Source organism: Gopherus flavomarginatus, chromosome 8 (assembly GCF_025201925.1).
Source record: "Gopherus flavomarginatus isolate rGopFla2 chromosome 8, rGopFla2.mat.asm, whole genome shotgun sequence".
Classification (NCBI taxonomy): domain Eukaryota; kingdom Metazoa; phylum Chordata; order Testudines; family Testudinidae; genus Gopherus; species Gopherus flavomarginatus.
The window spans coordinates 26,720,549-26,742,850 of NC_066624.1; the positions used below are offsets into that span (position 1 = coordinate 26,720,549).

Here is a 22,302-nt window from a genome sequence, read left to right on the forward strand (position 1 = left end):
ATTTACATTCCTAACCTTGGCTTTTGTGGCCTCTTTTAGAAAAATGCATAACATTAAACACCTGACAATTTGCTAGTGTGACAACTACTGCTTTGTAGTGATTTTTCCCAAGAACACATACGGTAATATTACAAGGGTCCATAGCATAGAATGAGAGGGTACCGAACCAGATACATGAAAGCACATGTGACATTAAAACACACTTATCCCCTGCCTCCAAAGCAGCCACTATGTCAGACATTTTATGCTCTTAGTTTGCTGTTAGTCCCTTTGTCTGCAGCGGTGTTCTTCCTGGCAGATCATAACACTTTCAGCACTGACCAGTTCAGAAATAAAGGATAGCTGTGGGTTTTTGCTGAGCCAGCACTAACATTTCGACCTTAATTTATAAATTAGGTATAGAGACATAGGCTCTTCCACAAGGAAAACTGATCATTAAAAGGGAAAGGATGAAATTTTGCAAAACCCAATTACTTTACTTCTCAAGGACCAATCACTAGGTGACACTACTGTACCATGAATTACTGCTTATGCACCAAAAAATTATGTTCTTATACTCAGGCAGGCAAATACTGATGCCTCTGTCTCCTTTTCTAGGCATTTCTGCCACACGTCATTATCATATCAGCATGGCACCTTTCTCCCCCTAGTTTCTACCACTTTATTATTGGCACGACAAGCCAAACCGAGAAAAGTATTGCCAGAGCTAACACAAGTATCTGCGAGTGAGGCAGGTTTCACGGTGGTAATGAGTGGCCAGCAGAGAGGTATGTCTCTCTTTCTCTGCCCCAGCATTTCTCTTCAGGCCCCTGTACATTTCCTAACCTTATGCTGAAATAAAAACCCATTCACAGCTGACATCATCAGGAAAGGGACAAATGGAATTTACTTTCTAGCCTGTTTTATCAGCATTTGAGAAAATTCTGAGGGTGAAATCTCGGTCTCATTGAAGACAAATGGAAAACTCCCCTTGGCTTCAATGGAACTAGGATTTCACTCTAAAAGATAGTACATTATTACTTTAAACTAATCCATTTGTCCAATAATCAGATTTCTATATATAGCCAAATTCTAATTTAATTATCAAAAATGAGTGCAATCCTGTAGCTACTGGAACTTTTATAGCTTAACAATGAATACACCTTTTACAGCAATTTAGATGCAGGTTATTAATTTTGCAGGTTTAAAATCTGAACAGAAAGTGTCTAGCTCACAGATCTGTGTAGGCTCCTTTACACAGGACCACAGTGAGAGACCTGTGACCTTGGGAATCTTTGCACATCATGCAAATGGCCTCTAGATCATCTTTGCTAAACAGTTTTAATTTTATTCTGATGTCACTCACATATATTCTGCTTGTTTTGCTGTCTTTATATTCAGCTGTTTGGCTGTTTCTGTGGGTCCCAGCTGTCTGCTTGTCCAGATGTTTCTCTTCATACTGGGACTGCAGTATGTGGACAGAATGCATTTGTCTTTAATTCCCTTCAGCACTGAATGATACAGGCATAGCACAAGTTGTGTAGACATGGGGACCCAGTGTTGGGGTTTGACCAAACTGCACTTAGCATTGGACCTAAGTGATGAGGCCAAAGGCAGCTGTCATCCACTGTACGTCTTCTTGACAATGTGCTAGTTCAGGCTGCTCTAAGCAGTGCCGAGTTACGGCACCCCCCAAAGGCACAGTTCACCATATCATCTTTTAGTATCACATCTTAATTAAGATGAATCCTTATGCAGAGTTTTTAAAACTAGAAAATCAGACAACAGAGAACAAGTCTCAAATTATAACTTGCACCATTTTCTTTTAATTGTGTCCGGAAATGTTTTGTGAGTACAAAAGCCTATCCTCTTATACAAAAACAGGCCGATGTACCTTTTCTTACTATTCATATTGTGCCATCAAAGACAGAATGATGAAATAAGTAACGTTATACATAAATTTTTACGGTACAATACATTGCATGGAACATTTTTCATTAGCTATAGCTATAGTACTTAACACATACTTTGAAACACGCTCTTAAAATAGGTCAGTGCAAACACACTTGCACAATGACACCACTGACAACACCATATAAATAGCTTGAGACATAGCTGTAACACTTTACATCACACCTAAAGAACACGTTCTTCAGAACACAACGATTTAGACCACACTTAATTTACAATATTAAAGAAATTTCCTTTATACAGAAAGATGTCAGACTGCATTAAGACCACAAAACTCAACAATTTAACTACTTGTTAAACAAGCTTTAACTACTTGTTTTCTAGATAAGATGCTCACTCTTACAAAAGTCTATATACTGTATGTCTTTCCTAGTATGCCAAGGGCCCTCGGTCCAGTGCCTGCAGCATTCCAGAGAAGAGGAGACTGTTTTTTGTTTCCATGCATCTGAAGAAGTGGGTTTTTTACCCATGAAAGCTTAGGCCCAAATAAAATCTGTTAGTCTTTAAGGTGCCACTGGACTCCTCGTTGTAACTGTTCAGAGCACTTCTCCTTCCTTCTTGGTTAAAAAACACAAAGGTGCTTTCTTAGATATAGGATGAATGATAAAGATCTGCCCCCAACTTATCTTTTAAGATAACAATGTGCCTAGCCTCCATCTGTACTGTTCTCTAACAAGACACCGTCATGTTTTACCTTAAGTATAGTAAACCTTCTTCTGTCTTTTTTCTTCTTTTTCTTTCTTGTGTAGTTTTCCTTGAGGTCTTGGGTTTTCTCTTTTCCACAGTATGTAAGCAAGATGTGCAGTCAGGAATCATCCTTTTTTGGGGGAGCGAGGTGCCATTCTTTTTTTTTTTTAAATTAAAAAATCACTTTATAGCCTCATACATTTACATAGCACTGCCCATAGATAGGTGCTGCTCCTTCAGTGAGCTCTGAGTGTCTGGACCCCTGCCTACATGCAGAGATCATTGCAGGATCAGGGCCACAGAGCCTTATGTTACCGCAATTATTTACAGGACTAGTCCCATTGAAATAAAGCCTATAGAGTGAGCCACATTTCAAAGCTTTTTATTATGTGAGCATTTATGACAGGTAGCTCTACCTTAAGTTATAGTTTAACTTCTATTTGCACTGATACGATTTATAAATAGGTTTGTTTTATTTGGAAAGTTGTAACACTCTAAATTTATATTCACAATGGCAGCACAAACAGAAGTTAGTATAATCAGAAACAAGTTTCCATTGTGAATTAAAAGCAAACAGATTTCTGTCTGAGGGAGGCCGGGATATATGTGTGTATCTCACCTATAAATTAAGCAGAAAACACACCTGATGTCCTTCAGTTTGGTTCCTCTGGGACTCGGTTCCTCTAGTCCTGGAGTGTATTGCCATTTTCCTTGACCCAGCAAAAAAGAAAGTTACACATAAAGCAAGAAAGTGAGGTGAGACTAGTCAGCTTTGAAGCAGAATCCAGTTTTATAAGGGGCTAATTGGGGCGCAGTAACTGCAGTTCAGCTACTGGCAGTTCGGGCTCTGCCTGCTTACAAAAGCCTCTCCGGTGGGAGCACAAAGAGGAACAGCGGTTGTGTCTGGAGAGGCATTCTCTCCTATAATCTTTTTTTCTGCCTAGTAGAGGAACTTCCTTATAGCACAACGTTTTTCATAGGTTCTCAAGGTACATCCAATTTGCTTAATCTAGGATCCAATTGTTAGCCTGGAATAAACATTCCAGCACAGAATGCTTCTAGCTTTGGGACTGCCTAATTTACCAACCTGCAGGCATGCAATGTGCTGACAATCTTTTAATAAGCATCTTTCTCTGGGATTGTAGTAAATACTGTGTACTCGGATAGTGAGCTTGGAGTGAAGGGTAGGAGGGACTGCAGAATCTATTAATTAGCTTTCCCTTTTAACCAAAAACATTTTCTCATCGCTATGATCCAGGAAGGTGGCAGTATCATTTGGCAAAAGGTTTTCTTTTCACAGTTATTGGTGAAATCCTGGTCCTATCCAAGTCACTAGCAAATGTCCCATTGACTGCAAATTTGCAACAGAGCCAGGCTTACATCTTATATGTCTGACCTACTTCAAATTCAAAGTGGAGTAGATCAAAGCACACTGGGGAACTTTTAGGGTGTGGTAGCAGATTGTAGATTTATACCCCAGCTTGCTGCACACTAACTGTTCATCTAGACAAGCCCTGAGGCTCAGTGGTAAGTCATTTGTGGGCGGTGATGATTTAAGGTTATTCAGCGAGTGCGTGGATTGCCCTTGAGGCAGGGGAAAGCACTCCAAGCCTCTCTGAAGTTTGGTGGCAGAATTTTAACATGGTGCCCCCCAGTGTGTATTTCACTGCTTAGGTCTCTGACAGCAGTAGTCTCTGCATTTCAACACCTACTGACATTTCTGTTCTATTTTGATTGTGGGTTTTTTTTGGGTAGATTTTGGAAAGCTCTTGTAGCTGACAGGAACCCAAAGAAAGAAAGGAGAGAAGGTCTCTCATGTTTCCATGCCTTGAGCAGGCAAAATTCAGCTTGAGACCAATATGTGCTGCATGGTCAGAATAGAGTGGAGTGGCAGGAGAGAACAGCGCCAACCAAAAATACTACATTACTGGAAACCTGCTGAGGGTCAGAGGAAGCTGGAAAGTCTTCCTGATAATCATTATTCATTTGAAGGCTGGGAAATGTCGTGGATAACGGAAGACATGGGAGCTGAAATGAGGAAATGTGGAGTTTGGGGCTCATCCTCCCACTCTCTAATAACTGAGCAAAAATATGATATGGAAAATGTACCTGATGACTCACTGCTGTTTAATATTACTGCCAGGAATGCTCCCAAAGCTACATAGGCAACTTAGAATAGCCCCGCTCTGTTCAGCTCTCTTTTACAATGCTATTTTATGGTGGAAAACACTTCAAAGAGGAGCTGGGGTGGGAAGGTGGATGGGGTTCAACTCTGTATCTTGAATTTTAAATATACTTTTCCACACCCCCACCCTCCGCAAAGCCTGACTGATGCATGGCTTAATTTTCATAGAATCATAGGACTGGAAGGGACCTTGAGAGGTCATTTAGTCCAATCCTCTGCACTCATGACAGGACTAAGTATTATTTAAACACCTGACAGATGTTTGTCTAACCTGTTCTTAAAAATCTACAGATGAAGATTCAAACACCTTCCTTAGGCAATGTATTCCAGTGCTTAACTACTCTGACAGTTAGGAAGTTTTTTCTAATGTCCAGCCTAAACCGCTCTGGCTGCAATTTAAGCCCATTGCTTCTTGTCCTATCCTCAGAGGTCAAGGAGAACAATTTTTCTCCTTCCTTCTTGTAACAACCTTTTATGTGCTTGAAAACTGTTATCATGTCACCCCTCAGTCTTCTCTTTTCCAGACTAAACAAACCAAATTTTTTCAATCTTCCATCATAGCTCATATTTTCTAGACTTTATTTTTATTGCTCTTGTCTGGACTTTCTCCAATTTGTCTACATCTTTCCTGAAATGTGGTGCCCAGCAGTGGAGACACTACTCCAGCTGAGGCCTAATCAGCGTGGACTAGAGCAGAAGAATTACTTCTACCATCTTGCTTAGAACATTTCTGCTAATATAGCCCAGAATGAGGTTTGCTATTTTTGCAACTACACCGTTGACCCATATTTACCCTGTGATCCACTATAACCCCCAGATCCCTTTCCGCAGTACTCATTCCTAGGCAGTTATTTCCCATTTTGTATGTAAGCAGCCATTGGCTTCAAGGAGACTACTCATGTTTTTAGGGTTCAATTGGTGCAGGACTGGGGCCAAAGTGTTTGTTTGGGAGGCACATACCAGAACTATAGCTCAGGATTTACTTGTAAAATTCAGATAGAAAGCCATTCAAAGATCTTGTAGCTGGAGCTGAGGTAACTAGTGTGTTGCAATATATTTGGAAATGGGAACTCAAATTACAGGAAATGTATGGGGGGGGGGGGAACAAATTCAGTTCCTGTGTGGGAAGGTATAGGCTCAGACCCTCCAGTGTGGTGTGGCTCTTTATGCTGCACTGCCAGTGTATAGTAGACATAAAGCTAGCCGAAATGGTCACATGAGGATTACTTCTGTGTAGGGTGAGCATCTGGTGATGCAGAGCCAGTGTAGTAGCTCCTATGCCACCCCCTCATGGCTAGGGCTTCCCTAATCCCAGGCTGCAGGATCAGTTCCTTGGGGTTGTTAGTGGCTAATACAAGTTAGAACAGTCCCTAGGCTGCTCTAAATTACACCAGAAGATGGGCCTGCCACACAACTGGCCCACAATTGGAGGAGTGTATAGGTGGCTTAAAGTCATCTGTGCACACACCCTTTTGAATTAGGTGGTGACAATCAGTGATCTATGCCACTGAAAGTTAAAAGCCCGTGCAATAAATAACAGGGAATAGGGAAGACATTTTCCTGTGAAATCAGTGTCTGTTTTGGGATTCAGTGCATACTCTCCTCCTCTCTTCCCCCTGCCCCTTTGCATAAGCTCCATCAACTTCTATATTTACATTTCCCACTGGCTCAGTGACTAATGGTCTTTGTAGAGCTGCCTCATGACATCGTGTGAGATTTTAAGAGTTTGTTTGCATGAATTTACCAGCACACAAATGTTTTCCTGCTGCTGTTCTGTAACTTGTTAAGTGTGTGTGGGATACGTACATGCCTTCTGAGCACGTTTTCAGAATATCCACTCACATTTCAGTCCTTTTTATATTGAGTCTCTTGGAATTTAAAATTACTCTCAGAATGCTCCACAGCACGATCAAATAAACCCCTCAATGGCAGCCAGAGGAGCGTCTGGTCAGAAAGGTATGAGTAGAAGCAGGACCCTTTGGATTTTTGTCTCTGTTTAACTTTGATGAAGATATATTTGTTTTGTTCATTTCTCCTGAAGCAGTTCTGCAGTCACTGGTGTCCCACTGTGAGCGTATTTCTACTGCAGTGCCACACAAAAAGCCTTACAAAGGAAGCACAGCTACACCTCACATCCAGCTTATTTATGGCTTTCTTGAAACAGCTCATCGTCTTTCTCCTTTAATGATAACTTTTTCCTGGGTCCCAGTATCACACTGGAGGAGGAAGCCTTTCTAAATGTGGAAAGTCTCCTCCGAAAGTTGCCCCCTGAAAAGAAATACAGGAGCGGGTCAAAGCAGCAGTTTGATGCTGCCAAGGATAGGGTTATCACTACTAATTTCTGCATGAAAAGGATGTCTTCACAGCTGGAGTCTTTCCTCTTCAGGAAGTGAAGGTGGATTGTGCGCTGAATATGGTAAGGTGTGAAGCTGACCAGAAAGGCAGCTGTTACAATGATTATCATCCATATGGCCTTCTTATGAGTAGACTGATTCTTCTTCAGTGAATTCTTCAGTAAAGTCTTTATGATCATGGCATAACAGATAGTTATGACACTAAAGGGGATAATGAAGCCTACAAACAGCGCAATATAATGTAGGACCAGCAGACTGGTCATCTCACTGCTTTTGGGAGGTTCAAAGCACTTTGTCTTGTTACCTTCTTCGTAAGACCCACTCAGTAAAAATGGAGAACTTGTCAGTGTGACAAAAATCCAAATGCTCACACATGCCAGTCTGGACTTTTTCTCAGTTACCAAATTGAGATTCTGGACGGGGAAAACGATGGCTATGCAGCGAGAGAAGCTCATGGCTGTCATGAATAAAATGCTACAGTACAGGTTGACGTAGAATGCATAGGAACTAACTCTGCATAAGAAGTCACCAAAGAACCAGTTGCCTCTGTGAACATAATACACTACTCGAAGAGGCAGGGTGCATACACAAAGGAGGTCTGACACTGCAAGATTCAGCATGTAGATCTGGAAGGCTGTCTTCTGCCGGTACGTTTTTATGAGGACACACAGCACAAAGCTATTTCCAACAAAGCCCAGAATCGCAATCATGGAGTACAATGTGGAGTACACTTTATTTCGGAAGTCATCAATGGTGAAAGGGCATGTCGAGTTGCTGGCAGACAATGCGGTCATATTTTCTGTGGTATCCATTGGTTCTGCCTGAGAGGTATCACCTTGAAACCTACAGTCTAAAGATGAAAAATAAAAGTGAATTTTATAAAGCATGGAACATCAAAATATAACCCAGTTATTAAATGGAAAAGACAGAAAGGTGGGCTTTTTGTTTGTTTTTTGGGGTGGGGCTAGCAGGGTTCATATCGAGCTAATATTTCAAACTATCCTCACAAAAGGCGTAACTATCCTCACAAAAGGCAGGATCGATGTTCTTAAACCCAGATAATTCATACTATAAACATAAAGGGTGAGATTTTCAAAATTCCTCAGCATTGGCTGGACTCTTCTCCCATTGAAGTCAATGGGAGTTTTGCCATTGATCCCCAAGGGAGAAGAATTAGCCCAACACTGAGAACTTCTGAAAATCCCATGCTAATTTCTCATAACTCATTCTAAAAGCAGATAAAAGAACAAAACAAAAATCCCCACTGGTGCTACCACTGGTTCCAAACTGGCAGTACAGTAGTACTGTTTGGAGCTGCAATGCAGACAACTTGATTGGCTTCCAAGTTCTAATTTCCATGTTAGTTAAAAGGAGGAGAAGGAAATATCTGACAGCAGTATAATCACTGGTCAGCAAACACAGAACTTCAAAATGTATTCAAAAGGGACACTTTAGCTACTCACCCCTGTTTTTAGTGCGCTCATTCTCTAAATACCTGGCAAATCCCAGCTCCCTCCACACCATTCCGGAGGCCTTCTTGTATGAGGACAGACCTCAGGAGGAGAAAGCCCATATGGCAATTTTTAAAGCTTTAACCAAAGTGTAGAAAGAAGCCTTTTCTAGTACACAGAACGATTTAAAAAACTTTAAAAATAATCTTGAAGACAGTTCCAAGGTTGAGGCTGCTCACAGCTAGAATAGATGCTTGTTAGCTGCCAAACTCCTGCACAGGCTTCACTCCACTTAGGGATAACACAAATCTTAACATGTCAAATTAATATAATATACACAGTCCCTCACTCATTTCATAAGAGCCCTACATGTTAGCCTACCAAAATCCAAATGTGGGAGGAGGGCTTACAATGGGAAGTTAACTACCAGAAAAAGCTTCAGATGACATGGGATGAATTTCTTTAATGTCAATGTTTTCTATAATTGCTCTTTGATGACTAAGCATTTATTTTGTTGTAAGATGCTAGCCTTACCAGGCTGGGGAATCATCCCATGCTCACATCAGTTTTTAGCCCTGCCTCCAGTCTCCATTCATTGTGCAAACCTCCAACAAATTCACAAAAGAAAAACAGAACTTCCAGTTGGGGCTTTCTATCCAGCCACAACACCTAGGGCTTCCCACCTGGAGTCTCTCTTCCCCAGGAACTACTGCAGGAGACAGGTTTTAGAGTGTTAGCTGTGTTAGTGTGTATCAGCAAAAACAAGGAGGAGTCCTTGTGGCATCTTAGAGACTAACAAATACTGATACTCACACTTTCTTGTCACCTGTTTGAAATGGGCCACCTTGATTACATCAGATTGCATCCAACTAAGTGGCTATTCACCCACGAAAGCTCATGCTCCAATACATCTGTTAGTCTACAAGGTGCCACAAGACTCTTTGCTGCTTTTACAGATCCAGACTAACATGGCTACCCCTCTGATACTTGATTTCATTGGCCTCATTAGCACTACAAAAGTGATGTTCCCTTCCTTGGTATTCACCCTTTCTTGTCAACTGTTGAAAATAGGCCACTTCCACCTTAACTGAATTGGCTCGTTAGCAATGACCCCCCCACACTTGGTAAGGCAATTCTCATCTTCTCCTGTGCTGTATATTTATACCTGCCTAAATAAATAAATAAAATAAAATAATGCCTACTTCATTTTCCACTCCAGGCATCTGATGAAGTGGATTTTAGCGCATGAAAGCTTAAGCCCAAATAGTTCAGATGCTAAAAAGATGATTAGGATGAATTCCATCTAGGTCTGTGAAGGGGACCATTGAAGCAGGTGCTATGAAGATAAAGATTTACTCCCTAAATCAAAGAAAAAATGTGTCTTATGCAGCACCATTTAGGAAGTGCACACTAGTGTGGTGCAAGGGGGCATTTCAGTCTTCTGAAATCATCAAGGGAACTGCTGAGCTCAAGCATTTAATTACTTTCGGTTTCCTTTAATACTGGACAACTTCTGTTATCAAATAAATATTTCTTGGAGGACATAATATTAGAAATGCTCAGCAGCAATCTCTGAATGACATGCTAGCTATTGTGTGTGTGATTTAAAAAGAACCCCTCTATATGCCTGTAGAGGGGCAGGCGAGATTTGGAAGTTGACAAGCAAATCTGTTATATAATGATTTGTTCAGAGCCACTTCCCAGCAGTGGGTAAGATCACATCCTGTCTGAGTTAGGGCCAAGTAGCAGGAGCGGCGCCAGGGTTTCTGGTGCCCTAGGCAGGGTCGTTCCATGCTCCCGGTTGTTGGCGGCAATTCTGCAGCAGGGGAGTCCTTCCGTGCTCCCGGTCTTCAGGGCACTTTGGCGGCGGGTCCCGGAGCGAGTGAAGGACCCGTCGCAGAATTGCCACCGAAGACCCGGAGCGCGGAAGGACCCTCCGCCGCCGAATTGCTGCCGAGGATGGCAAAATGCCGCCTCCCCAAATCCTGGCACCCTAGGCGACCGCCTAGGTTGCCTAAATGGAAGCGCCGGCCCCGCTGAGTAGGCAAATCCTCCATCCTTGCCTAGATTAGCTTCCTTACACAGACTCTGTTCCTCTTTGTGGGTTTCGTTCAGTTCCATTGCTTTATATAGAGCAAGTTAGAAAATCAGGCTGACTAATTTGTTCCATCTTAAATCTGTTGGCAGTAGCATTTTATAATGTTTGAAGTAGATAAATAAAAACAAAGCAACAAGTCCACCACTTAAAAAAGCCTAGTGTCTTCACTCTCAAGCAAGATGTTTGAGATTACCTATGTGAGAAAGAATTAATACATGATGACATAGTAAGGATTTATCTGCATGAATTTACTTAGACTGTGAGCTCTTTGGGGCAGGGACTATCTCTGTTCTGTGTTTGTGCAGTGCCTTCCACAATGGAGTCCTGTTCCATGACCTGGGTTGCTAGGCACTACAGAAATACAAATACTAAATAATAATAATAATAATGATGATAGGTTTGGGATGGTCAGATTACTCAGGAGTGGGAAGGCATCAGCGGGTTACGCAGGTGTTCCCAAACAACACAACATTTATAGCATCCTACCCTAACAAGCCCTCGATATGTGCCAAATATTTTACAGCAAGTCTATTTTTATAAATATTCTGGGAAGTTTTAAAACTTAATTGGGACTATTTTTTGTTTTCTTTCATCTCTGAAACCAGATGCTCCAGTTACCATGAATTCAACAAAAACTCTAAAAGTGACCTAAAATAGCTTTCCATACATAAAAATATCATGATCTTAAGGTCTGATATCTCTGGATAATCCACGTGTCTCCCCATGGACAGAAGGAGATAGTATCCCTGCTTAGAGTAGCTCAGTGATGAGTCTGATGGACTTCGGGAAGAGGTGTGGCTGCAGTGGTGGGAAAGGCTGTGGTTGGAAGGACTTTACAACATGCAAACTTAAATAAGCAAGAGTCACGTGGCTTTCATTATCCTGAGAAGATGTTCATAGTTGCATTTGGACGCCACACCTATCCTGATTTTGGTTAAGTTCAGGATTCTATATGAACACTTTGCATAGCTATGCCCTCAGCCTGGGACTAATTAAAACCAATTACCTACTGTAGGAAGGATTTTCCTCCCACTATTAGTTCCCCAAGGACCCAATCTCCTCCAGGGGTTGGTTATTATATATAAATTACTATTTCTCTTATTAGCCTTAAGAAGACAAGCAACTAGTCAACAGCTGTTTTTGATCATGCTTTTATTTTAAAATAGCTGAGCACTGACATTTGTCAGGTTTCTAAATATGATTAAAGATTTCCTTTAAAATCACGAGTGATTTGTAAGCGAAACCAAAAACCACCGATGAAAATGTGCTGCATTCAAACAAGTAGTCTGATTATAACAAATAAAATATGTGACAATTCTTGTGTGTATCTGTTGAAAGAATTCATTTGCTAACTGATGATGATTTAGGTTAATTTTGCATCATATGAAATTAGGTACAGGGAAAGTCTAATTTACAAACATGACCAAATGCCTCTACTGATGTAAGCATAATCAATAGGAATTTTTAACTAAATCAGTTGCTCTCTATACTTAATGGAGTCTTGAACCAAAACCTTGGATCTGAACAAACCTCAGTTGTGGAGATGTTCCAAATGTGAGTCCAGATCCAGACATCACATTTGCAAATAATTCCCCTTTTTAAAAAAAATAGTGGCAGAACCAAAACCCTAGATCCAAACATCCAACCTTGGGTAGAAATTGGACTAAACTTTGTGACTTAGACTTACTGCTTGTTCACATATTGAGGATATAACAGATCCCTCTCTTTTTATGTTCTTTACATAACATCAGCGCCTTGAACCATTTATCTAGGTACAGCTGCAGCTAACATGGCAGGTATTTAAGCAACCAGAAGGGGGCAGCCATGATTAACCAGACCAAAGTATATGCCAAATTAAAACTACCACTCAACAATTTAGAGAGGATTTAGTTTTGTTATTCTTAGTAATTCTTCATATACTGTACCCAGGCTTCTAGTGGGTTTTAAATAAATTACACGGGAAAATTGTACTAAAGAATTACATAAACAAGAGAGGTTTCAGAGTAGCAGCCATGTTAGTCTATATTCGCAAAAAGAACAGGAGTACTTGTGGCACCTCAGATTCTAAAGTGCTGCAAGTATTCCTGTTCTATAAACAAGAGACAAACCCAAGTATAAGATGCCACTATGGCTGTTTTTAAAATGAGAGTTAAAGCATAATCAACCCTAGATGTAAATTCTAGTGTTCTTAATGATGTGAGCCAGATTTAATTTTCTCTGAGGAGAAGTATGTGAGCTACCTGCAAACACTGAACTCAGATAGCTGCTTTTAAAAAATCCTTATTGTTATATTTTAGCTTAAAGCATAGTGAGATATGGCCAGAACAAACTGAAAACCTTGATGAGTTATATTGCATAGATTTGAGTCAGCTTGCCAGATCAGTGTGGTGACTTGTATATTTTTCTTTCAGTTAGAGCATACATTATATTCCTCTGTGTTATGCCTTGTAACAGTCAGTCAGATACAGATCCCAATGCTGTAAACAAGCATTTGCTTAATTTTGCTCGCACAAGTAGTCCCAGTCCCACTCAATCCAGTGAGACTGAGTGGAAGTGTTTGCAGGATCGGGACCACAGTGTATCATGTTTATTTTATACTCTATTCTTTATAATAGAGTCCCTGGATGGATTGTCTAGGTCAGCAGTTCCCAATCTATGGATCATGAGTCATGACCCCACCTGGGGTCACACCAAAATGGTGGCCTCCATGCTGTCTGGGGTCACAGAAAGCAATAAAGTTCGGAAATGGGATTATGCAGGCAAAAAGTTTGGGAACCGGTGATCTAGGACCTGATCCTGCCTCCTGGAGGTCCAGGGGAACTTCGCCATTGACAGGGTTACCAACTCTCATGGTCTTATTTCAAGTCTCAACATACTTGGTGTAATTCATGAAACCTCAGCTGTGGGAATCAAGAGATTGCATGAGAAACTCTCCTTTCATGAAAAAAGCTGGAAGTTTCTAGCCCTCATGGATTGCAGAGAAAAGTTTGAAAGTGTGAAACAAGGGTACCCTAAAGCCTCAGAAATCAGAAGGCAAAGAAAAAGAACCCCAAAGGTATTATTTTTTAAAATATCCTGATTTTTAAGGCAATAATGATCTTTTGGGAGCCTCAGCTCATGATTTCTGAACTGTTGAGGCTGTCAATAATGCGACAAACTTCACCCTCTGCAGGATCAAGCCCCTAGCTCCTGTAGCCTTCAGCTCTGAACCTGAAACCACTTATGCACATGCATAACTTTCCCCAGGAGAGTTCAATGGGACTATTTGTGTGCAAAATTACTCATGTGCAAGTGATTGCAGGGTGGCAGCAATAGAGAAGGATTTCCTTTTTGGTTACATGAGCTTTTTGGCTATTAGGTTTTTAACTGTCTCTTTCTTTTGCCCATTAGTTTGGTCAAAGCTGAAGGACTGTAATATAAGTAAGTTTGGGTTATGTGGGTTGTGTGCGTTCTGCCTTTGTAATCTCCTCCCCCAAGCGTTTTATTGCATCATGCAGTCAGTAAGCGGAAGTGTGCCAGTCCCAGCACCTGTGACTAAGTTTGATGCCCGCAGCAGAAAAGAGAGAATGGCAGTGAAATGTTAGGTGAATTGTAGTGCCTGTGAAAGGTGCTGGATTGAACGTGCTGCAGGTTGAGGTCATCTGTTTATCTCAAAACAGACACATAGGGAACGGCAATACAGGGTCCCCACACTGCCCTATCAATTAGCTTTAATTCTGAACCAGAGGGACCAGCCCTAGGCTTTAGACAGCAATTAATTTTCTATGCTCATTGACTGCTTGAGCTCTTTACTATGGCCTTGTCTATACTGGGGATTTGCCTTGATTTCAGCTTCCAGTGTAGCTGCGCCAGTGCAAACTCCTAGTGTAGACAGGCAAAGACCCTATGAGCCATAATTTGCATCTGTGCATTTTACAACATTTTTACAACATGTGCATTTCAGTTAGGGGTAAGTTCTCCCAGTGGAAACAGAGGCTTTGCGTTCTGCACTAGAGATTTGCACTGCTGCAGTTACTTTCATGGCAGGCCACAAATGGCTGAAATTGTGGCAAATTCCCAGTGTGGACAAGGACTAAGAGTGCCAGAAGAACTTTCAAATAGTGGTGGCGGCATTCTGATGTGGAAACCTATTAAATGGCAGCTCTCAATCATAGCTAATCTGGGGCTGGATTCAAGTCAAGCTACATGAGAAATGCTTCATCTTCTATTACCAATGTCATGGTTCATCTAGTCTGCATGCATCTGCTCTTTCTGTTAGTGTCCAAAGTCCATGAAATAGGATTTTCTGTCATATTGATTAGCAACAGTAGATCAGCTGTGGGCTATTTTTAAAAAGTAGGAAAATTTTTATGCTGAAATATACTTTTGTTATGGTTCTGTGCTACTCCCAGGTAAATCTATATGCTATATTTTCTGTGATGTTAATTTTTGAGAAGATATGGTTTGAAGTGCAGGGTTTCTCAAACGGGGTCGCTGTTTGTGTAATGAAAGCCTCTGGCAGGCTGGGCCAGTGTGTTTACCTGCCTTGTCCGCAGGTCCGGCCGATCACAGTTCCCACTGGCTGTGGATCACTGCTCCGGACCAATGGGGGCTGCTGGAAGTGGCGACCCCGGTTTGAGAAACCCGATCTTGTGGGTTTTGTGATTGCAAATAAAGATATGTGGAACCACAGAATCATGGAAGTGTAGGATTGAAAGGGACCTCAATAGGTCTTCTAGTCCAGTCCCCTGCACTCAAGGCAAGACTACATTACTAGACCATTCTTGACAGGTGTTTGTCTAACTTGTTCTTAAAACCTCCACTGACAGAGATTCCACAACCTCCCGAGGCAATTTGTTGGTGCTTACCTACTCTGATGTCCAACCTAAACCTCCCTTGCTCAATTTAAGCCCATTTCTTCTTATCCTATCCTCAGAGGTTAACAAGAACAATTTTTCACACTCTTCCTTATAACAACCTTTCATGTACTTGAAGACTGTCATCATGGTCGTCCCCCCTCCCCCGCTGCCCCTCAGTTTTCTCTTTGCCAGAGTAAACAAATACAATTTTTCAATCTTTCCTCACAGGTCTTGTTTTCTAGACTTTAAATAATTTTTGTTGCTCTCCTCTGGACTTTATCCAATTTATCTTCATTTCCTGAAATGTGGTGCCCAGAACTGGATACAATATTCCAGCTGAGGCCTTATCAGTGTTGAACAGAATGGAAGAATTAAGTCAATTTGTCACACTCTTCCTTATAACAACCTTTTATGTACTTGAAGACTGTCATCATGGTTGTCTCCCCCTCCCCCCGCTGCCCCTCAGTTTTCTCTTTGCCAGAGTAAACAAATACAAGTTTTCAATCTTTCCTCACAGGTCTTGTTTTCTAGACTTTAAATAATTTTTGTTGCTCTCCTCTGGACTTTATCCAATTTATCTACATTTCCTGAAATGTGGTGTCCAGAACTGGATACACTATTCCAGCTGAGGCCTTATCAGTGTTGAACAGAATGGAAGAATTAAGTCTCGCTTACAACACTCCTGCTAATACATCCCCGCATGATATTTGCTTTTTTGGGGGGCAACAGTGTTACATTGTGTCAAGTATCAGACGGATAGCCCTGTTAGTCTGGATCTGTAAAAGCAGCAAAGAGTCCTGTGGCACCTTATAGACTAACTGACGTATTGGAGCATGAGCTTTCGTGGGTGAATACCCACTTTGTCAGATGCATGTGGTGGAAATTTCCAGGGGCAGGTATATATATACAAGCAAGATGCAGGCTAGAGATAACGAGGTTAGTTCGATCAGGGACTACATTGTTGATTTAGGGCTCCTTTGAGCAGTCTCTTAAACAAAAGTAATTTTCAGATTCTGAGAGACATAGTCTTTGCTTCCCAGATAATATGAATTATTACCAAATAACAATAAAAATTCATTATCAGTCTGATCCTGATGTATCAATATTTTCCTAAGAGGTAAACAATTGCTTTTGTATTTGATTAATTCTCACTTGCAATTTGATAGTATGGTATTTGTAGTCAAGTGAACACTAAAGACACTGGAAGCCTTAATGTGATACCATTCAAGCTCTCCTGAAGCTATCTACACTGGATATTTTCCTTTAAATTTCCCACTGTTGTTACCACCAGTTCAGCTTCACTAGTGATAACAAAGCTGGGAATGCTAGTATAGACAAGCCACCAGAGCTTTAATGTCTGGCTCTGAACTGGTGTAGATAACACAGTGGTTAAATACAGATGGTTGGTTTTCACTTATTGCCTATATATTATACAGAAATTTAAATAAGATCAGATACAGGTTTTTGGTTTCTTTCGTATTTGCTTGGTTACAAATACTTCAAACTGCCAGCCTTATTCAAGATTTTTGTTATGACTTGAATACCTTTCAGCAGGTTGTTTGGTACATTGTTGGTCATGGGGCAAATTTTTCAGTCAATACATAGTAGTTCTTGCCAGATCCAAAAATATGAGCTATGTTCACCAATCCTAATACTAATATTTCTATTTTTTTCTGGGAGGAGGTGTTAAAATGATTGCTGTAGAATAAAGGAGAAATGGTAGGGTTCTTTGGCTGTGGGTAAGTTTAATATAATGTCCTCGAAAGAGATTTGCCTACTTCTGACCTTCTTTAGACAGTGCTCATGTCCAGAGATGGGAAATGTGCAGCCTGTCTGTCAGTCCAGTAGATGCCTCAAGTGAGGTACCTAAATCCATAGTTAGGTATCTGAATACAGGTGACTTGATATTCAGTGGTGTGAATGTGTAACTGGATTTGAGGAACCTCACTTGTAGACCCCCAGGCTTGAATGTTTTCTTCCAAGTCTCAAATTCTTCTACAAGTTATCAAAAAGTCTGGCATTACATCTGAGGGAACGGAAAATAACTCCGTCAGTTACTGTAGACAAGGAAACCAGCAAACTGCTGAACTTTGGAAATAAAGTCATGTTTTCTCCTCATTGAATCTGGGGCAGACACATCCTCCTCCAGTCCTGGAAACCCCCAAACACCTTCCCCCTCCACATTATTGAGAAATCCACAGAAAGCCCTAAAATGGTCCTTATTGAAGTTTTGCAAGACTTCTGCCCCATGCATACTTCTTCCATTATGTCACTGTAGTTGTATTTTACAAGTTAAATCCTGCAATTTTCTAAACAATTTATGAAAAAAGCCTAACTACAGGTTACAAAATCAGGCTGAGGAGAGGCGATAAGACTGTTCTCCCACTTCTGCAACTCTCACTGTACCTAGAAATCTGCAATGTTAAAGCCATGGAAAGAATCTTTGCAACTAGCATTTAAACATCAGATCAACTTACTTTTTAAGTCTCCAACTTGACACACTGGATCTTCTCACTGTTTTCACCCTTAGAAGTCAGTGAAAGATTTTGAGGAAGTCTTAAGGTTCAGTATTTTCTTCCCAGCTCTGTCTGGGGCTGGCTTCGGTACCAAGCTGCTTAAACCAGAGCGTATGCTAAGAGCACACAGACTATTTGCATTTTCTTTGGTCGTTTAGAAAACCCTCTGTAACGATCCTCCCTTAAGGCAGCTCTTTGCTGTGAAAGGAGGCAGCATGTGGCTATTGGCTAATGCTCAAAGGGGAAGAAGAGAACAGCCCACAAAAATATCTAAATATTTGCAGTTAAGTGAAAGTCACTTCATGGCATTGTTCAGGTGCGGGAGGGGGAACAAAAACAAAAAAGGAGAGAGAGAGGCTTACAAGTGCAGCTGGCTCTTCCAGGCTCCAGACTCCCAGCTGCAGGAACTATCATGAGATGAGACTTCTCCTGCTTTAAAAGAAGAGCAGCTTGTGTCCCTCCCCAATTCCTGTGGCTAGGGAGTGGCTTACCCCTATGAACAGTGTAAAAAAATAAATAACTTCCCCACAACTCATTAATTCAAAGAAACAGATCGTTTAGACAAGCTGATCTCTTTATCTGGAGTATGTGGCAGTGAGTCCAGAACAGATCAGAGGGTGCCTTTGAGTTTGTCTTTTCCAGATACTTTTTCCTGTCCCCTTTCCACACCCACTGTCCTGAGGCTTCCCATTTTTGCTTTCTGTTTTAAACATTAAAAGTGCAAAGATCTGCTGGACAATCTTGTGTGACTCCATCAAGAGTCTGTATCTGGGAAATGGAAACTCCAGAGCATGCTCTGAACTGGCCATGGGTTCAGTAAGGTAACTCATACCGTGGGCTGGGATTGTCAAAAAAGCCTAAGGAGTCTAGTGGCAAAACCCCACATTTCTAAGGGGACACTACCGCATTGCAAACCAGGTGTGAAACTACAGGGCACTAGTTTGCCACGCAGTAAGGGCCAGTGTGAATGCTGCTACAGTGCACTAAATCTCCCAGAGTGCTCTTTGACTTACCATGCTTTAGTAGCAGCCAAAGAACACTCTGGAATTTTCAGTGCAGCTGTGTCCAGTGGTTAATTTGTAATGAAAGAGGTGCCAGGGCTATGAACAGTCAAGCCTAGAGGTGCTGGGGCTCAGCCTTGGCAAGCCGACACAAATTAAGCGCTTGCTGTGTCCACATGGGATGTTACTGTGAAGCAAGCTGACACACTGCAGATTCACGCTGGCTTGCCATGCAGGAATGGCAGACAAGCCTTAACACCCGATGGTGCCTCTAAAAATCTAGTCCACATAAATACACATGGATGAGGATTTGAACCCCCATATATAAATCAGATAGGTTTTGAGACAAGGCAGGAAATTCAAAGTTAAGGCTCAGATTCTATCCTGCAAAGGGGAATAATAGATTTGTGCATCGTTTAGCTTCTTTATGCTCGATAAAGAAGACCCAAAAGGACTTTTTAGAGTATTTTTATCTGACTTGTTTTTTACATTGAAAAATATCAGGCATATCCAACCTTATCTTCCTCATTTTTGCAGGAGCTCTCCCCTGTGCATCCAGAGGAGTGGATCAGGAGCTTCCTCAGCCTTAATCAAACAGGATTGTCAAATCATTAGCAAGGAGATCTTTTCTTCCAACTGCCTATAGGGTTTTTGATTTAAATCAGTGGTTCTCAAACTTTTGTACTGGTGACCCCTTTCACATAGCAAGCTTTTGAGTGTGACCCTCCTTATACATTAAAAACACCATTATAAATGCTGGATGCAAAGTGGGGTTTAGGGTGTAGTCTGACAGCTCGCGACCGCCCATGTAATAACCTTGTGACCCCCCCGAGGGGTCCCGACCCCCAGTTTAGACCCCCCCTGACTTAAATAGATATTAACAAAAATAAGCAGGGTTAAGCAGTGTGAGCAAAAAGCACGCTCCCTCTCAACTGCACAGTTTTCACTCCTTGGTGCCTGTGTGGATCTAATTCTATTTGTTTCCCAGACATCCCTAGAGCTTACCTGGAAAAACAGAGTAGATGCGACTGCAGTTTCTAAAATCAGAGCTTGAGCATGTATAATTTAAAATCTCAGACTGTCATATAGCTTATGAAGCAAAGAGGGTCCAACCTCATTTTGTTTCTTTGTATGTGACTTTAACACATACTAGAAAGCAAGGGGAGCTGGAAGCACCATGGAGTCGTTCCATTTGCTTCTCAGTTGCAGCAGAGCAATCATCCCCTTTGGACAGCGTGACCGTGGGAAGGCCCTCCAAGGCTACATCATCATTGCAGGCTAATCATGAGTTAAGCAGTTCCAGGTTAGCCTATCACACTACAGCGTGACCACACTGTCGTTATCAGCACGCTGCTCTCACTCCCTGCATCCGCACTGGTGCTGTAACTCAGTGATAAGCAAGCCGCTATCTAGGCGTGTGTAAGTCAAGATTCATTGTGCCATACCTCACTGCATCTCTCTGCGCTCACATTCGCAAGGTGCAGTAGAGCAACTCGTCCACCCACCCAGGGAATTGTGGGAGGAAATCATCTAGATCTGGGAAATGCAATTCTTGGCAGGCCCCAGGCTGGTGTGGTGGTATGCTGTGACATGCTTAAAGTACAAATCGTGCTCCTGTTAATAACTAGTGCTTTTATGGAGGCAAGTTTTCTTTTTTGTGCATCTGCAGAAGCTGTTGCCAAGAAACACTGGTGGGTATTTCAGAGGCTGCTCTTGACCTGAAGAAGGTGAAGGCAGAGGCTTACAAGCAGAAGGGGACCAGGTGAAGATGGAGGTGTGGACACTCTGATACTGTTTTTCTCAGCAGATTCCCTCCTCTGCATATCCTCACTTCTGGATCAAGACCGCAAGCAGGACCACATTGTGGTGAAAACGTGGACTGACCAGCACTAAACCCAAAATTTTTGCACAAGGAGAGCCACATTCCTGTAGCTGGGTAAGGAGCTTGCCCCACCCTTGAGTAGCAATGCACCTTGATAAGAGAGTCAGTAATGTTCCAGAAGCATGGTTCTATCGTCTTGTGAAAGCTGGCAACCTCAGATGGCTACAGATCTGCTGAGAATCAGTTCAGATAGGTAAAACCACAGCTAGCAAAGTGGTCATGAAGGTTTTGCAAGGCAGTTAATGCTGTGCAGGCCTCCATGGTTATAAGGATTGGAAAAAACCCTGCAATAATGGCAAGCCTTGAACAGCTCAGGTTCTTGAGCTGTGCAAGTGCAATCAAAGGCATGTATGTACCCATCCTATGCCTGCCATTTCAAGCAACTACATACATTTACAGGAAAGGAATGGGGATACTACTCCAGATACACTGACAGGCAGGGTGCATGATGCCACAGTGTTCAGGAGGTCTAGCCTTTCTCAGCATGGGCAATGGGCAAACAGTACATTTTTCCCCCCATCACAGTCATCAATCTGCTATCTGTGATCCAGCATACTTTCTGCTGCCTTTGTTGATGATAACTTATCCTGATATGCACCAGCCAGGCAAGAGGCTGTTTAACTACATGCTGAGCCAATGCAGGATGTGGTGGAATGTGCCTTTGGCTGACTGAAAGCAGGATTATGCTGCTCATTGACTAAAGCTTGTGGCAGGTTGCATCACAGCTTCTGTTTAAAGGTTGACCTCTGTAAGTCCTCTCAAGCTGACATATCATATGTAGTCAGAGGAGTCCTTTGAAATCTGGTGTGCCTCAGGCTAGTGCAGAGTAGGATTGCCTACAAACTTTTTGAAAAAAGCTGTGGGTTTTGTAATTTCTTCCCATCCCCTGCAGAGCTAGAGATCAAATGATTGATGTGATGGGAGTCAAAATGGCCTCCACCTGTCAAATTTTATGCAAGGTAGTGCCTGACACCCCTTAAATCTTTGGGGGATCTAAATCGAGACTGGTATTTAAGAAAAAGTACAGAGTTTACAATGCAGAGAGCCAATACAGAAAAACGTCTAGAGGGTTTCCATTCCCACCAATGTATATGTTTTACAGCTTAAAGAACAGGAGTACTTGTGGCACCTTAGAGACTAACAAATTTATTTGAGCATAAGCTTTTGTAAACACTCTGACATCTGAATGGTTATTTGGATTGCTTTGAAATTCTGTATGCCTCATGGGGGTGTGGAATCGCATGAGTGACCTAAATTTGGGGTCATTTGTCCAAGGGGTTCCCGGGTTACAGCCCTCCAAATAGAGTTTCCTTCTGCTGCCAAGAACTTTCTGCTTCCTT

At 41.8% G+C, this 22,302-nt stretch overlaps 1 protein-coding gene across 3 annotated transcripts; it reads right to left on the reverse strand.

Moving 5' to 3' along the window:
- Positions 1-1,777: 1,777 nt before the first annotated feature.
- On the reverse strand, positions 1,778-20,121 carry CYSLTR1 (cysteinyl leukotriene receptor 1). 3 transcript variants are annotated; one of them, XM_050965133.1, is made up of 2 exons: positions 20,086-20,121; positions 1,778-8,026 (listed from the first exon to the last, which is right to left on the reverse strand). In XM_050965133.1, exon 2 carries the CDS (start codon positions 7,986-7,988, stop codon positions 6,963-6,965), a length of 1,026 nt encoding a protein of 341 aa, XP_050821090.1. In that variant the 5' UTR covers positions 7,989-8,026; positions 20,086-20,121; the 3' UTR covers positions 1,778-6,962. The 3 variants fall into 3 exon arrangements, with proteins under 3 accessions (XP_050821090.1, XP_050821089.1, XP_050821088.1); XM_050965132.1 differs by lacking the exon at positions 20,086-20,121 and adding an exon at positions 18,379-18,461; XM_050965131.1 differs by lacking the exon at positions 20,086-20,121 and adding an exon at positions 18,041-18,352.
- Between the last annotated feature and the right edge of the window lie 2,181 nt (positions 20,122-22,302).